The 18,596-nt window shown below is 40.7% G+C and overlaps 1 protein-coding gene across 2 annotated transcripts; it reads left to right on the top strand.

Moving 5' to 3' along the window:
• Window positions 1–6,250: 6,250 nt before the first annotated feature.
• Window positions 6,251–13,336, top strand: ZBTB25 (zinc finger and BTB domain containing 25). 2 transcript variants are annotated; one of them, XM_081329789.1, is made up of 3 exons: window positions 6,251–6,394; window positions 9,722–9,901; window positions 11,351–13,336. In XM_081329789.1, the coding sequence occupies exons 2-3, from the start codon at window positions 9,729–9,731 to the stop codon at window positions 12,489–12,491; spliced, it is 1,314 nt and encodes a 437-aa protein (XP_081185915.1). In that variant the 5' UTR covers window positions 6,251–6,394; window positions 9,722–9,728; the 3' UTR covers window positions 12,492–13,336. The 2 variants fall into 2 exon arrangements, with proteins under 2 accessions (XP_081185915.1, XP_081185916.1); XM_081329790.1 differs by lacking the exon at window positions 6,251–6,394 and having other exon boundaries at window positions 9,327–9,901.
• The last annotated feature ends 5,260 nt before the right edge of the window (window positions 13,337–18,596 follow it).

Below are 18,596 nucleotides of genomic sequence, written 5' to 3'. Positions count from 1 at the left end.
GGTTCACCTTTCCAATTGTTTCAACCAGAGGAAAATAAATGATAAAAAAAACCATATGGCTGGAAGAACCTAACCTACCTTTACTCCATTGTTTCCAACAGTGCTGCCTGAATGCAATGTGCACTCTTTGGTCATTATATTATCTGCATATCAAAACAAGTCTTCTTCCTCTGTAATAGACATAAATTAGCCGTTCCCCCTTTGCAATCCATTTCTGCAGTTATCAGACTCAAATGATAAAATCATTTTTTTCAGGAAGACATGTGAAACCCTTTTTATAAGATATTCTCATTTTCAAAACACTTGAGATTATTTTGTCCTCTTAATTTTCTTCAAAGGGAATATTGTAATCTAAAATTTGATGTCCCATCAGCTTGAACCGAGATAGACCAAGTAATAAGAACATAAGAGGTTTGCTCGATGAAGTCATAGGCTGATATAATCCAGCATTTTGTTTTACAGTTGTTAAATGGATGCATTTTCAAGCTTTGCCTTGAGTCTCAGTGCATTGAGTTTCTATTACCTAAAATGCTAACATTCTGAGTGATGGGAAAAAAACTTACATATCTCCTTTTTACCTATATTGCATGATTTTAAATGTATAGATTTGTTGACGTGCATATAGGACCTCATTTCTGCCTCCATGATGTACCTGTCCTCTTACTCTTGATCACTAACTTTGCTCAGAAGGAACTCATCAAACTCAGGAGTGATGGTGAAGAATCTCACCTTTTTGAAAACACAACAGCTCTTGAGTTGTCTATTTGTTAAAAAATCTTATCTACCTGTTTAAAAAAATCTAGTGAGATATACATTTATGAAAACCATAGTGGGTCCTTTTCAAGAAGGCTACAAGAAGGCTATGATTTTGCTACTCATTAATATTTTCCATTACAGTACTTCCCTAGAGCAAATATTATACTAACAATATTTATTATCCCAATTCCTTTTTGAATATTGGAATCAAATTGGCTATTTTCCAGTCCTCAGGAACAAATCTCAAAACAAAAAAATACATTTTTTTCTAGAAAATAGGCGATACTGCTAAGCTTGTAAGCCACCCTGAGTCTTTGGAGAAGGGCGGGATATAAATGGAATTTTTAAAAAAAGATACTCTCTGAACTGGGAGATTTATTTATTTTTGGCTGATTAACTTGGCTTATAATTTTTAATCTTTTGTTACCTCTGATTTCATCCCCTATCAGTTTTAACTGATTCTCCACCAAAAAACTCAGGTTTAGCAGAGGTTTATCCTAAATCTTTAATAATGAAAACAGAAGTGTAGAATTAAAATCAGTTCCTCTGCTGTTTCCTTATCCTTCTGTAGCATGCTGTTAAAACCCCAGCCTCAGATTAAAAGATGTTTTTAATCAGTTACCTATTCTAAATTACTTGAAAGGTTTTTGTAATTTGTTTTAATGTTCTTTGCCAGGAGCTCTTCAAAGACATTTCCTCTCAAATTTCTTAATTGCAGATGCCAGTCTTCCCTGGATCATGTGCCAAAGTATAATCTGAGTCCAAATCAATTCCTTTGTTTCACCCCATTGTTCCAATATTATAATGCTTAAGTTTTAAGCCACTTGTGTGTGTTTTGTTTGTAGTACCTATTTCTTCACTACCAAGAGGGAGTTCACTCTTTTGGTTAAACATAATTGGAAAATAAGTTTCTCTTTAAACAAGAGTATACAACATGATGCATTAGAGCTGAATACCTTTCTTGCACATTCAAAACTCCAAAGACAATGATGAAGAAATATTACTTGTGTCATAAGGCTCAGAACATTTGGAAATTATGACTAAAATAGGCTGAAAAGACTTCCCTCTGAAACCAAGGAAGAATTCCTCCAAACTTCTTGGTTTGGCTCAAATGGATGTCAAGGTACATTTCCCACTATATTCAGCCTCGCCTATCCCAAGTTAAGTGAGGTTTCTGGCCACTGGATAGTTGTCTTTCCTTGTCCAACAATTCCCACAGCTTGAGCTTGAACTGTGCATGTCTAGTGGTTACGGCACCAGGCTAGAAACTAGGAGATTGACTGAGTTCTAGTCCCGCCTTAGCCTTGAAAGCCAGTTTTTTTTTATTACATTTATATCCCGCCCTTCTCCGAAGGCTCAGGGCGGCTTACAAGCTTAGCAGTTGAGTGAGTTTGGGCCAGTCACTCTCTCTCAGCCCATCTCACTTCACAAGAGTTGTGGAGAAATTAGGAGGAAAGTGTGTTGGATGTGTTCACCACATGATATAAATAAATAAAAATAAAACACAACAACACAGCCAATGTTACTGTATTGGCTCTTCCTATGGTTACATATGTTGTCCAGAAATTTAAGGCTGCATGGCATTTCCAAAGTTAGCCAGGTAATTGCATTAGGTCAGGAGTAGGCAACCTTGGCTCTTTTATGATTTGTGGACTTCAACTCCCAGAATTCCTGAGCCAGCAGAGTTGAAGTCCACGAGTCATAAAAGAGCCAAGGTTGCTTAGCCCTGCATTAGATTAACCTTTGTTTTAATGTTACAGTGAGACAAAGAAGTTCTTCATATGGGAACTGTGTTACTTCACTTCCTTTGAAATGCCATAAGCCAAAAGTTTGGGGATGGGGTATAGGGGAGCTCTCTTGTTCAGTGTGGACAATGGGGCCTTGGCCTTCTGTCCTGTGAGCTTCAAAGCTGCACTCAACATATGGTCCTAAATGAAACTATGTACATGGAAAGAAGTAAGCAGTGAGTACCGCAAGGTTGTTTCAGGCCTGGTAGTCTTCAATATTTTCATAAATGATTTAGATGAGGGAATAGAAGGGGAACTCATCAGATTTGCAGACACCAAGCTGGCAGGAATAGCCCAACAGCCAGAAGATAGGCTCAAGATCCAGATGGATCTCAACAGACCTGACTACTGGGTCCTATCTAACAAAATGAAATTCAGTGTAAAGAAAAGTAAGGTTTTACAGTTAGGCAAGAAAAAGCAAATGTAAAGTACAGATTACGGTAGGTGAAACGGCTCAGTAGCAATAACTGTGAGAGGGATCTTGTTTTTTTTGTTTTTTTTATTTTTTTTATTGAAAAGTTTTTCAATACATTTTATCTTTAACAATCCCTCCCCCCTCCCCCCACCCAACCCTTCCTAACCCTCCCTAACCCTCCCCCCTCTCCTTCCCCCCTCCCCGACTTCCCAGAGCTAAATACAAGGTATAAAAGTAAAGACAATCATAATCAACCATATGTTAACAACAATAAACTATTAAGTCTATCGCACTCTAGCTCATATAAAATGACTACAAGCAATACTAATATCACATCAAAACTTATACAAATGCTAAATGAAACTTTTTAGTCCCATATTTGTTCTGGATGTAATCAATCCACTTTGTCCACTCCATAATATAACGTTGTTGCGAATGGTCTTTCAAATAAGCCGAAATCTTTGCCATTTCCGCCAGGTCAGAAACTTAGAGTCCATTCTTCTATAGTCGGCAGTTCCTCCTCCTTCCAATATTGACCTACTAAAAGTCTTGCTGACGTAATTAAGTTCAACATCAACTTAGTGTCCACAACAGTAGTATCCGTGATTATGCCCAATAAAAACAATTGCGGACAGAACTTTATCCTTTGCTTGAATATCTTCTGCACATTCCACCAAATTTTAATCCAAAAAGCTTTAACCTTTTTACAGGTCCACCATATATGAAAATACGTTGCGTCTTCACCACCACATCTCCAACATTTAGGTTGATAATTCGGATACATACTTGCAAGCTTTTTAGGATCTAAATGCCACCTATAAAACATTTTGTAAAAGTTCTCTCTTAAATTTTGAGCTTGCGTAAATTTTACGTTCCTCACCCAGATCCTTTCCCAAGTGTCCATTGTGATAACTTCTTGAATATTCTGAGCCCACTTTATCATACAATCTTTAACAAGTTCTGTTTCTGAGTCAATTTCTATCAATGCAAGATATATCCGTTTAATATGTGCTGGACCCTGATTTCTAATTTGCTTTACCAAATTTTCATCAGTCATTGAGAAACCAATTTTCTGGTCTTCTTGCCACCTGGCCCGTAGTTGACCATATTGAAACCAGGTTTGAACAATCTTCTCGTCTCGTAAAAAATTATACGGCTTCAAACACCATACGTTCCTCTCCAGACTTAAAATTTCCTTGTATGTAGTCACATCATGTTTGAACCCAACATTTATATTTTCTATTGCGTGTTTCGGTATCGCCCATAAAGGTATCTTGTAGTTTAGCTTATGTCTATACTTTTTCCAAACTCTCAACAACGCCTGTCTTAAAATATGCACTTTAAACACATTATCTACCTTCTTATCATACAATAAATATGCATGCCAGCCAAATAACAAGTCGTGGCCCTCAAGATTTAATAATCTCCCTTGTGTTAAATTGATCCAATCACTTATTGCTGACAACGCAGCAGCTTCATAATATAATTTAAAGTTCAGTGTGGACAATGGGGCCTTGGCCTTCTGTCCTGTGAGCTTCGAAGCTGCACTCAACATATGGTCCTAAATGAAACTATGTACATGGAAAGAAGTAAGCAGTGAGTACCGCAAGGTTGTTTCAGGCCTGGTAGTCTTCAATATTTTCATAAATGATTTAGATGAGGGAATAGAAGGGGAACTCATCAGATTTGCAGACACCAAGCTGGCAGGAATAGCCCAACAGCCAGAAGATAGGCTCAAGATCCAGATGGATCTCAACAGACCTGACTACTGGGTCCTATCTAACAAAATGAAATTCAGTGTAAAGAAAAGTAAGGTTTTACAGTTAGGCAAGAAAAAGCAAATGTATAGTACAGATTAGGTGAAACTGGGCTCAGTAGCAATAACTGTGAGAGGGATCTTGGAGCCTTAGTGAACAATCAGTTAAATATGAGCCAGCTGCGTGCTGCAGCCACCAAAAAAAGCCAATTCAATTCTAGGCTGCATTAACAGAAGGACAGAATCTAGATCGCATGAAGTGTTAGTACCGCTTTATAATGATATAAGGTTTCCTGCTTGAGCAGGAGATTGGATTAGAAGACCTCCAAAGTTCCTTCCAACTCTGTTATTCTTTTCTGTTCTTCCTTAGAAGGTAACACTTCGGCCAGGGTCATTTGCCAGGTCCTCCACTGAAAAGTGGAATATAACAAAATAATAAAGAGTTGGAAGGGATCTTGGAGGTCTTCCAGTCCAACCCCTGCTCAAGCAGGAAACCCTATACCATTTCAGACAAGTGATTGTCCAATCTCTTCTTAAAAAATTCCAGTGTTGGAGCACTCAAAACTTCTGGAAGCAAGTCATTTCCCTAATTTAATTGTTCTGTCAGGAAATTTCTCCTTATTTCTAGGTTGGATCTCTTCTTGATTAGTTTCCATCCGTTGCTTCTTGTCCTGCTTTCAGATCCTTTAGAGCAGGGGTCTTCAAACTTGGCCCTTTTATGACTGGTGGACTTCAACTCCCAGAATTCCTCAATCAGCCATTTTGATGAAACTGCGGGCTTGGATCCAGACCAGGGGTCTTCAAACGTGGCCCTTTTATGACTGGTGGACTTCAACTCCCAGAATTCCTCAATCAGCCATTTTGATGAAACTGCGGGCTTGGATCCAGACCAGGGGTCTTCAAACTTGGCCCTTTAATGACTTGTGGACTTCAACTCCCAGAATTCCTCAACCAGCATGCCTGGCTGAGGAATTCTGGGAATTGAAATCCACCAGTCATAAAAGGGCCAAGTTTGAAGACCCCTGCTTTAGAGACTAGAAGACTGTGAATAGAATAACCGAGTTGGAAGGGACCTTGTAGGTCATCTAGTCCAACCCCGCTGCTCATGCATAATAGCTTGACTCCCTCTTCTTTTTGGCAGCCCCCTAGATATTGGAACACTGCTATCATGTCATCCCCTAGCCCAGGGGTAGGCAACCTCGGCTCTTTTATGACTCGTGGACTTCAACTCCCAGAATTCCTGAGTCAGCATAGCTGACTCAGGAATTCTGGGAGTTGAAGTCCACGAGTCATAAAAGAGCCGAGGTTGCCTACCCCTGCCCTAGCCCTTCTTCTTTTCATTAAACTAGACATAGCCAATATCTCCCTTCTTGCTCGCTTTTAAAAAAAACAGGAGTAATTCAGCCCTCCTTTTGCAGCCAATGGTCACGGCTCCCGCCTACGTTCGAAGCGAGGCCCTTCTTTTCCTTCTGCCTAGGTAGGAAAGGGGGAAAAGAGCCGGGGGTCGCGCGCAGGCGCGCTCAAGGGGCAGCGAGAGAGCGCCTTGCGTGCGCACGCCGCTCCAGGCTACCGCTGTCGCCTACCGCTTTCCGGTGCCGAGGGTGGATCGGGATAAGGATTCAACCGGCCGGAGGTGTCAGCTGGGACAACCGTTGCAACGCTGGCGCAGGATTTCCCTGGGTGCGTCGGGGTCCGAAAGGAGAGGCGGAGGCGCCCTCTCTTTGTGCAAAACACTCCGCAGCCTCCTGCCGGCCTTAGCTTTCACCCGGGAGGCTGGAGAAGGGGCATTTCGGAGCCGAGGCGCAGCCAGAGCCGCTTTCGGCCTCTGACCCCTGGGCTAGCGGAGCGCAGAAAGAGTGAACCGAACCCTCAAGAGAGGCTTGCAAGCCTGGCCGCCGGCTTGGCTCCGTCCGCGCAGACACATTCGTGGTTTTCGCGGCGGCGTTTGCAGACGTGGTGGGCGGCCTGGAAGCTTGTTTGCTTTGATCAGCTGAGCCTTCGCCCACTTGGTGCCCTCCGGATGAGGGTCAGCGACTCCCCTCTTTCCTTGCCAGGGAAGGTGTAGGGCAGGGGTCTTCAAACTTGGCCCTTTTATGACTTGTGGACTTCAACTCCCAGAATTCCTCAGCCAGCTTTGCTGGCTGAGGAATTCTGGGAGTTGAAGTCCACAAGTCATAAAAGGGCCAAGTTTGAAGACCCCTGGTGTAGGGCGCCATGTTCCAGTAGGACTGGAGGGGATAAAACACTAGGACACCAGGAACAGGGGGAAAAGGAACTGAGCTCTAACCGGCAGTTTTATGACATTAACTCGAAAATTGCGCTTACATTCTGACTTAAGTTTTTGTTATTATCTGTGCATTGTATTAAAAAAGCTTCCTGTATTGAAACTCTAGGATCCAGATAATTGTATGGGGGGGGGGAGAGAGAAAGATGAACGATCCTGTTATCCCAAATGAACTTGATTTGGAAAGACCTGTAAAGATTCAGTAGGAATCTGTGGTGCTCTTTGCCATGATAATTATGCAATAGTGAGAGTACTTTTTAAGAATCTTATCTCCCGGAATTTGATGAAGAATTGCTTTATTGTTGCACTGTTGCTTCTCTTTTAGTTCATAATTCATATTTAGTTTTGTGAAGAGATTTTTGTCACTAATTTATTTTTATTTTTTAAATAATAATTTGTATTGATGTTTAAAAATGCAAAGTAAAAAACTAATACAAACTGAAAAATATAAAAAAGCAAAAAGTAGATGGGAAAGGGGGAGAAGGAAAAAAGAAGAAAATGTTTATATATTTTTATTTCTTTTACTGTAACTCAGAAGCAAGTTACATTTTTTTTATTTTAATCCCATTTATATCCCGCCCTTCTCCGAAGACTCAGGGCGGCTTAGAATTTAAGCACAAATCAATGTGCTTAGCAATAGCCTTCATTCTATGTATATGCCTGCTTATTAGGGCTTTCGCCCCCCCCCCCAAACGGCATTATTTATTACAAAGTCAGCTTATTGCCCCCAACAATCTGGGTCCTCATTTTACCTACCTCGGAAGGATGGAAGGCTGAGTCAACCTTGAGCCTTTATTTATTTATTTATGCTGCCAAAGATACTTGGCTGGATTCAGAGAATGCAAAAAAGCACATTGATTTGTGCTTAGATTGTAAGCCGCCCTGAGTCTTAGGAGAAGGGCGGGATATAAATGGGATTTTAAAATATATATATATATTGTGTAAACTCATTTGCACAACTTCAGAAAATTGTGTGACTTAACGATGGTTTGGCTGGTCATAAGTAAATGTGTCACATCAACATAGCTTCTGAAAGCTGAAAATTAAATGCTAACCTCATATTTCAGGTTCAGTCTCAAATGTTAAAGTGGTAACAAGAGGAGTAAATTTTATTTTCGTCAGTTCCCTCCAGGCTGTTTCTTACACTAGGTTGAATCATTTAAGAGTGCCATCCTGCTTATTCCTATTCAGAAATACCATCATATTTGTTGGGATTTACTGCATGAAATATAGTAGGGATTTAAAACATTTAATATATGCTTTTACCAAAATGCAGTACAAAAAATCCCCATAATAATTACAAGGCAATCCAACTAAATTAGAACCCAGTAAACAAATATTAACATCAAAACAACTAACACAACAATATATTTAAAACAATGCCCTGCAATAATAGCATTGAGTTTGTAGGCATTCATAATCATTATAATTCTGGGCTCTGGTTTTAAGGTTCCTGCATATTTATTTATCTGATAGATTTGTGTTTATCAAATCATCCATCCATCATTTTTTTCCCTGTGAGGGTATATTGGACTGTAAGAAAATGTATGTCTCAGAGTCTCCAGTGAATTTCTGTTGGCTGTGATAGGCTTGGATGTGGATCTCTCCAGGCCCAGTTAACCACTATGCTACAGATCTTTCAACATGTTAAACTAGACTAGTGTTATGGTGAAAGTCTTGACCTGGTTCCCTAGACAATTCGAAGGACAGGCTATGAATGACTATAAATTTGCAGGTCTTCCAAATATAGAGATGTTCCATCTGAAGCTCTAAAGACAATTTGCAGTCATCTCTAGCTAGAATAGTAATTGAAGGTCATAATCATTAGACCCTTTGCACAAGTACAGCCAAAGTGCCAATTGTTCCTTCCATAGGTTAGTAGTCATTACACATGGTCAATCATATCTTTGCCATTTCATGTGCTATTCCAACTGTTGCATGAGAGCTCCTGGGTTCAGCTTATAGTCATTCACTCACATACAATAGCTACACTCAAATCACTTTCAATTTGAATGCTGAACCACAAAAGGTTCTTTAGAATACATGGAGACCCAGTGAATTTAAAATAACAGCAAAATTATACTGGTTACAATGTATATATATTTGATCTTTCACACCGAAACTCTTAACTTGGTAAAGATTCCTGAGGTACTTTAATGGTATGTGAGAGTGACCTTGGGAGACAAGGGAAAGAGCCACAGCCAGGGAGACAATCAGATTAGAGGGAGTTTAGTTCTCAGCAGGAATGTGGATGTGGCAAGGGGCCCTCCCTAGTTTCTTGACTGTACAGATGATGGGGGTTGTGGAGGAATACTTTCAGACTTTCGAGATTCTATTAATGTAAGTTTAAACAGTAAAGCAGAATTAGTTTATCTGGGCATGCTTCTCGACTGCACTACCTCACAAGGCTGACATCAGTTTTACCAGTAATTAAAGTGGCTCTTCCGTCTTCTCCCTAGGACCTAGGTCACTCCCACACACCATTACAGAGATAAAGCAGAACAAGAAGAAACTCTGTCCCTCAAAAGACATAGTTGAAAATAATTATGCTGCTTAGAAGACAGCTGTCTTCATTAACTGACATTAACTCTTTTAAGTTCTGAGATTCTGTTTTCTTGCAAGGCATACCTGAGGTAATGTGTTTTGCAGTAATTGCAGGCCTTCCTGCAGTTGACTGCACTGGAGTTAGCATGTTCCTTGAGAGAACCTCTTTTGTCTCCTAGAAGCACAATGGATACAGCAAGCCACAGCCTGATCCTCCTGCAACAACTCAACATGCAGCGAGAATTTGGCTTTCTTTGTGACTGCACAGTTGCAATTGGAGATGTCTACTTTAAAGCTCATCGAGCTGTCCTGGCTGCTTTTTCCAACTATTTTAAGATGATATTCATTCATCAGACAAGGTAAGTCGGTGCCCTTTCTTGAAGAGCATTTAAGACTCATGTTGACTTTTTGATGTGAGCTTCAGAAATTGCAGTTCTCACGTGACCTTTAGCATTTTATTTGCTGGCCTCCAAGTATATCAAGGACATTTCTGTTGGGGATGACTTTGAATAATGTATCTCTTTAGCTTCCAAATGGCCTGCAAAATAAAGATAGTAAATCAGGAGCTCAGATAAAAGGGATCATTTGAGTGATGGATGAGATGATCTTCATTATAATTATTATATAGGTTTAAAGGAACATTTTTCAAACTTGGCAACTTTGAGAGGTGTGACTGGGAAAATTCTGAGTAATGAAGTCCACACATCTTAAAATTGCTAAGATTGAAAAATATTGGCTTAAAGGATATATTTATCTGTCAGAAAACAGACCTACTATGAGAAGATTCTGTTTCATAGCAGAAGAGATATTGGAGGGTCCCACTGCTGGATGGTTCTTCTCCCATCCAGATCATAGGGCTGTGGGATTCTGTGGCCATTTATGTTTTGGTTGCAGTGAGAACAGAAGCATAATCTTCCACAAGCTCAGTGTTCCTATTGGAAAGACCATTGTGAATGTTTCCCTCCTCTTCCTTTAGCTGAAAATAGGGATGTTATCTTTGATCTAATATGGGAGGAAACTCAGCAGAAGGAACAAGGAGATGTTGGGAAAAGTTGGACAGGGAGTTGTACCTTTTAAGAAATATAAGCTTCCTCTCCATCAGTGCACTAGGTGTGAGTCCCCCTCCCACTCTTTTCTTTCTTATTTTCTTCACAATTACAAATAATCCTTTATGGATGCTAAATTTTATGAGTTGGGGTGTCTGGCTTTTGAGACAAGAAAAAGTTCCCGAGCTCTCCTTTCTCACCCCTTCTATGTTCAGAAGACAGCACTGCTCACTCCTAACAGCAGCACGTCACCACTCCTGAGTGGGGGAAACACCTCATTAGCTTAATTCCTGAGAGCTGTTAAGAGCAGTGCGGAAATGGGGAGCAGTTTTCAGAACAACACACATCCCTCATAGGTGTCAGCAGGGAGAAGTCAGGATGATGGCCACAGTCTCCAGATGACACTATTCTTGCAATCTCAAGCCAGGAGGAAAGTATAACAGCCATTTGTATATACGTAAGCCTAGAGTATCTGCCAGCTTTTGTTCTTAGATATATAGTCACATTTTAATGTATTTTCACAATTGGTATTTTTCCTAATGTTTTTTACATTTTGTGCACCTATATTCCTATATGTTACTTTGGAATTCCATTTTATGCGTTTATAGAAGGGCCTCCGAATCCCTGAAATTGTATATCTTAATTAACATATTGGTTCTCAAGGCTCCTTTGAGACATACTGAATGTGTTTGTCTTAGTCCTTCAATCAACAGAGGTTAAGCCATGATGTTCTTACTTAACTCTCATTTTTGTTTCAAGCAGTGAATGCATAAAGATTCAGCCCACTGATATTCAACCTGACATATTCAGCTACTTGCTTCATATAATGTACACTGGCAAAGGACCTAAACAGATGGTCAATCATACGCGACTAGAGGAAGGCATCCGTTTCTTGCATGCTGACTATCTTTCCCGCATGGCAATTGAAATGAACCAGATGCTTTCACCGGAGGTTGTGCAGTCTTCAAACCTTTATGGGATTCAGATCTCAACCACACATAAGGCTGTGAAGGAGAATCTCCAGGCAAAGGAAAATTTAACCAATATTGGTAGTAGAGCCACTAATCAGGGAGATCATCCTCAGCTCCAGCTATCTCTGGCCATTGGGCTGGATGATGGATCTTTGGACCAGCAGGTTTCTCATCCTTCTACTAAGTCAACTGTGAAACCACCAGAGGAGGCTGCAAATCCACCTGTGACTATAAAACAGGAGAAGACTGACCCAGAGCCAGTTGTGTCTCAGAGTCACACATCATCCTCCCCAAGTCTCAGGGGTCCATCTATTTCAAAAGAAAACCTCAAAGTTCATTTATGCCAGTACTGTGGGGAACATTTTGAATCCCGGAACAATCTGTGTGAACACCTATTTACTCATGTGTCAGGATCATTGCCCTTTAGGGTTCCAACCTCCATCCTGGAAAGCAATAACCTTAGCCAGCTGCAGCCTCTCAGTGAAAACTGTGAAGCTACTGAAAGTCATCGACTCAGTTCCTTCCTTCAGAAAGAGAATGAGCACTATTCAGATTATCCCAGCCACCCCAACCTAGAGGCACTGCCAATTGGCCAGCTCTCACTGGTGTCCAAGGACACAGAACCTGTGGAATTAAACTGTAACTTTTCCTTTTCACGGAAAAGAAAGATCAGCTGCACTGTTTGTGGTCACAAATTTCTCCGAAAAAACCAACTGCTTGAACACATGTATACGCACAAAGGCAAACACTTGAAATTTGGCCGATACCAGCGGGTTGGCAATACGGCAGCCATCAAGTTTCAGCCATATGGTGACAATTGGATCCCAAGTATGGTGAAAAGTGGCACTCTCTCACAAGCTCACGTGGATTCACAAAATGCATTGGATCCTGACCTCTCTCAAGAGAGCATTGATACCATACTTGTGGAATAGTTCTTTCCTTTTCTGTTCTCTTTGACCTGCAGGTTTGTAGCCTGTGCATTCGTGCATTCAGTCCTATTGTATGAGTTTTTTGTTCTTCTGAAATACAACATGGCAGATGCCCTGTTGTATGTTACCTTCCTAGTTGGAGGGTCAGCTGTTTTCCAGAATATCCCAGTAATGTATGACATGAGGAATGCATGTGGAAAATGATACAGCTAGATCTTTGTACATATTTTTGTACATAAAATATATAAAATATTTGGTACATAAAATATTGCCGGGAAATACAATTAAAGCCATTGAAAGAATGGAAGGAGGCACAGATTCCCATGTAGGAACTTTTTGTTTCAGACTGGTGCAAGTACTTAAAAGACCATGGAATGCTATTCTCTGTCAACAACAAAAAAACAACACTTGGGTTGTGGTTCATGCTTTGCTCAGTTCACTGTTTTTGAAGATGGGGTAGTTCCAGATATTTTAATAATATCCATATAATGCTGGCATGTCACCTCTAGAGCTTTCCATGATGCATCAGGTTGGGAGGACAACAAAGGGAAGTTGCAGTACTCATAAAAGAAAATTTATTGTAAATCATATTTAATTTCAATTAAATTTGTTTTAAATTAACATCCTGTTTAATGTTCTTCAGTTTAAAGAAAGGTCATAGTGTGTCATTGATCAGTTAGCTTTACTAGTTATGATGAAATTAGATTAATTCAAGTACTGTAAAATAAAATTTCTGTTCAGTTGCACTATTTCCTTTGTCGGCTAGAAATTGTTACATAGAAATGTAATTTTAATAAAGTGACTTTATTATTTATTTATTTTATTTTATTTTATTTTATTTTATTGGATTTGTATACCGCCCTATTCCCATAGGACTCAGGGCGGTTTACAGGGCAGTTAAAACCATGAATACAAAAAATTAAAAACAATTAAAACAAATTAAATTCAAGCCCCAAGAGTAAATCTAAAACCCAGTTAAATTAACAACCCCACAGTCTGGACCAAACAGATCGAAGAGCCAAGTTTTCAGGTCCCGGCGAAATGAGCGAAGGTCGGGGGCAGTCCTAAGTTCTGTGGGTAGTTGGTTCCATAGGGCAGGCGCACCCACAGAGAATGCCCTTCCCCTGGGAATAACCCGCCGGCATTCATTAACCGGCGGTACCCTGAGAAGGCCCTCCCTGTGGGGGCGCACAGGACGATGGGAAGATGATGCCAGCAGCAGGTGTTCCCTTAGATAGTCTGGACCCAAGCCATTTAGGGCTTTATAGGTCATTACCAGCACCTTGAATCTCACCCGGAGGGCAACCGGAAGCCAATGCAGCTCACGGAGAAGAGGTGTTACATGGGAGTATCGGGAAGCTCCCATCAAAACTCGCACGGCTGAATTCTGCACCAGTTGAAGCCTTCGGGTGGTCCTCAAGGGCAGCCCCATGTAGAGAGCGTTGCAGTAGTCTAACCGGGAGGTCACGAGTGCATGAGTGACTGTACGTAGAGCATCTCGGTCCAGATAGGGATGCAACTGGCGCACCAGGCGAATCTGGGCAAAAGCCCCCCTGGTCACGGCTCCTATATGATCTTCCAAACTGAGCCGTGAATCTTCCAAACTGAGCCGTGAATTAACGTGGGAGGTTGATCCAAGGCACAGCACTCAAGATGCCTTTTGTGAATCTTCTCATTTTTATTAACACAGCAAAGCCAAAGCAAATTTTCAGTTTCAGTGTTATATTGCAGCAGCTTAGCCAGATAAACTAAATTGCTTTTCTGTCCTGTTCCTACTTTACTGATAAATAGCCAGGAAGCTACAATAATAATACAAAGCAAAGCAATATCAGCAAATTTATATAATTCCAAACATTTCTACTAATGTTAGTAAGTACCTTTTATTTCTGGTAAAGTTTACCTTGTTAACTGTGGGTCGAAAGTATTTGCTAAATATGAGCACTCTTATGTCTACATCCGTGTTTCTCAGTCTCAACAACTTAACTTGTGATAACTTCAAGTCCCAGAATTCCCCAGCCAAGTTGCTTTAAATTGTTGAGATTAAAAGTACTAGTTTACATTCTATCCCTATTTCTTACATAGAAGTAAAAGTGGGTTGATTACACTGGCTAGCATTCTCTCAAAATCAGAAAAGTCTCTCACTTTTTTTTGGCCATGTCATGCAGGGGAATTCACTGGAGAAAGCAGTTATGCTTGGAAGAGTTGGGACTAAAAGGAAATCAGGCCGCCGAAGAACGCATATGAATCACATGGTTCATATCACAATATGTTTCAATACTTGCCCAATCCTTGCATCTGCTATGGACATGTATACTAGAGAGTGGGTGTTCCATTTTCTTTCTGGTACAATACAATTTAATTGCTAGTCAATTAATGCTGTTATGCTTATTGGTTAAGGTGATAACCATAGAGTGGGTTATGATATTAACTGAAGGCATCCTGCTTGCTAAAGCATTACAGCATACACCAATTGATTCTGGTAATAATCTTATGTTTTAAATTCTTCACTCATTATTAAAAAATTAAGGAAAGAAACTCAGTAATTCTGTATTGCAGATTCTCATGTTATTTTTCTATAACAGCTTGCACTTGATCATTGTATGACTGGTTTCCCAAGCACTTGGACTTCAGTAAGGCATTTGATAAAGTAGACCACAACTTACTACTTGATAAGATAGAAAAATGTGAGTTAGACAGCATCACCGCCAGATGGATTCATAGCTGGCTGATCGGCTGTATTCAGCGTGTGGTCCTCAATGGAACTGCATCTACATGTGTGTAGTGCGGTGCCCCAGGGCTCTATTCTGGACCCAGTGCTCTTCAACATCTTCATCAATGATTTGGATGAGGGGATAGATGGGGAACTCATCACTTTTCAGATGACACCAAGCTGGCAAAAATAGCCTACGCTCCAGAAGATAGGCTTAAGATACAGAAGGATCTTGACAGACTTGAACATTGGGCACTATCTAACAAAATGAAATTCAGTGATGAAAAAAATAAGGTTCTTCATTTATGCAAGAAATAACAAATACACAGGTACAGTATCTGTGGTACTTTGCTCAATAGTAATAACTGAGAGGGATCTCGGAGTCATAGTAGACAATCACTTAAATATGAGCCAGGAGTGTGCTGCAGCTGCCAAAAAAGCCAACACAGTGCTAGGCTGCATTAATGGATAGAATCAAGATCACGTGAAATGTTAATACCACTTTATAATGCCTTGGTAAGACCACACTTGGAATACTGTATCCAGTTTTGATCACCACGATATAAAAAAGATGTTGAGACTCTAGAAAGAGTACAGAGAAGAGCAACAAAGGGCATTGGAGGCTAAAACAAAGAACAGTTGCTGGCATTGGCTATATCTAGTTTAATGAAGAGAAGGATGAGGGGGCACATGATAGCAGTGTTCCAATATCTCAGGGGCTGCCACAAAGAAAAGGGAGTCAAGCTATTCTCCAAAGCGCCCGAAGGCAGGACAAGAAGCAACGGATGGAAACTAACCAAGGAGAGAAGCAACCTAGAACTAAGGAGAAATTTTTTGACAGAACAATCAGTGGAACAACGTGCCTCCAGAAGTTGGAAATACTCCAACACTGGAAGTTTTTAAGAAAAGAATGGACAATCATTTTTCTGAAATGGTATAGGGTTTCCTGCCTGAGGGGAGGTTGGACTAGAAGACCTCCAAGATCTCTTCCAACATTATTGTTATTATTGTTGTTTTGTTTATTATTACCTTCTGCAGGATTAAGGGTTTGTTTGGTTGAAGACTGACATAGAAATGTAAGTGACCATGGATCTATGGAGAGTTGGCAGTGTATAAATTTGACTAATCAGTCCAGCAGAGGATTGCATTATCTGTGTTTGGATACACAACCTAGTGATAGAATATATACTTTGCATACAAACATTTATTTCTAAGTTCTGTTCCTAAACTCTCCAACTAAAAGGTTTGGTAAAAAGTAATGAGAGAGATTGGTAGAATCACTAAGAAAGGAATATTTTTTCCAGTGTGGACTTTTATTCTGATATATACACGTAGTCCTCAGGTTACATGCACTTGTTTTCTGTTATTATGTTATTATTATTCTGTTTAATGACCATTCAGAGTTACGGCAATGCTGAACAAGGGAAACTTATGACTGGTCCTTAGAATTCAGGCCATAGTCACAGAACTGGATTATGGGCACTTGGTGCCCAGCTTGTAATTACAGTGTTTCAGCCAGTCACAATCATGCAATTGGGATTTTCAATGTTCAGTGTTTGCTTCTCTCAAGCAAAGTCAATGAGGAAGCTGGCAGGAAGTCATAAGTCACTCCCTCTGTTTTTTTGCCCATCTGTACTCTGTAGTGCCCACAGCGCCCATCTGTAGCATTTACACACCCGCTGAACTGCTTCCTGGGACTCCTGCCTCTACCTGTTTAACCCATGTGGTCCAGGGGTAACAGTGTCATCTGGGAGTGCTGAGATTTCTGTTGCTAAGTGATATGGTTACATGATGTCATGCATGATGACTGCATCACTTAGGGATGGAAATTCCAATTGTTGTAATCCAAGAACTACCTGTATTCATTTCCTACAGTGAGCAGGATCATAGATGATCATCACAGGAATCTTTTTTGTTACAAAGAATCCATTATTAATATTTTCCCATGTACCCTTTAATTTTTTCTGCAAATATCCTGCATTAGTTCATATATACAAATGGAGTGATATCTTTTGAAGATTTATTTGGAAAGCGATATATAAAATGTTTGAATTTGAATTTTTAAAATAAAAAAAATTGCAGTTCACAATTTTTAGTATTCTTGAAGAGAATTAAGGCCTTCTTAGGATGCATGTTTGCTGCATGTTTGCTGCATTGGACTAATAGGAAGGCAGAGGTGCTGAGAGCGTCTGTCAGATTCTAATTACCCTTCTCTGGTTACAGCTTCAGATGCTGTGACTTTGCATCTTGCCTTCAGTTTCATTTCAGCACCAACTTTTTCAGAATGATAGGACTTTGTTGGCCATTAGATGGCAGCCAAGTGCTAATAGAGAGCTATCTTGCCCTATGAGAAAATAGTTCTTGGGAATTTTAAACTCCACCAGTGATGTGTCTTCCTCCTTCTCCACTGAATCATGTGCTTTGACTAAAATTTAACCTATCGCTCGCTTCCTGTTCTATTTTTCAGCAGAATAGATGTTGAAATTTATAAAGAAATAATTTTGTGTGTAAACCTACAGACAATCCTTGATTAACAATGGTAATTGGGACCAGAATTTCCATCACTAAACAACGCCGTCATAAAGCACAATTCATATGACAGCATCACTTAGCAGTGGCAATCCCAGCAGTCTCCACTGCCATTGTTAAACAAGGTTTGTGGATTGTCCCCATCGGAGCCCGGTTATGAGAAGGAAGATGGGGGTTGGAATCAGGACCATCTGACAAGGATGGCATGTCTCCCTTGGCATATTTGGAGAGTCCAGGACTGAGGATGATGCTGTCCCAGGCCCCTCAGGTATTGGGGGAGGTGGTTGACCAGACAGAGAGCTGTCTTCCTCCACAGACACAGTGGAGGATTGGCTGCTGACAGGTAACTTTCTGTCTGGTTGACACCCCCAATGCCTGAGGGGCCTGGGATAGCAACATCCTCAGCCCCTGGCCTCTTCAAACATGTCAAGGGAGACATGCCATCCCTGTCGGCGGTCATGGTTCCAACTCCTCCTCCTCCAAACCAGGCTCCAATGGGGTCATGACAGTTTGTAAGTTATTAACCTCCTTGCAACTTCTGCCAGCTTCCAGCAACCAAAGTCAGTGGGAAGACAGCAGGAAGTTCAAAGCCCCAAGCAGCTCACAAGCCAATGGGTAAGTGGTTGCTGCAAGGTGCAGAAGGGCATGCAAGGAACAGGTGCAGTGCAAACATGGCAGGACTTAGGGTGGCTGCTACAGGATGAGCAAAAGTTTGCAAGGGGTGGGTGTCGGTGTAGTTGCTGGTGGTAGAAGATACTTACCAGAGCAACCTGTGACCTATGCCAGTTTCCCAATTGATTTTGCTTGTAGGAAGTTGGCAGGGAAGATTGCAAATGGAGATCATGTGATCATGGGACACTGCAACTGGT

Source organism: Vipera berus, assembly GCF_964194415.1.
Source record: "Vipera berus genome assembly, chromosome: 1".
In the NCBI taxonomy this organism is placed as follows: domain Eukaryota; kingdom Metazoa; phylum Chordata; class Lepidosauria; order Squamata; family Viperidae; genus Vipera; species Vipera berus.
This window is presented reverse-complemented; position numbering and strand designations above follow the sequence as displayed.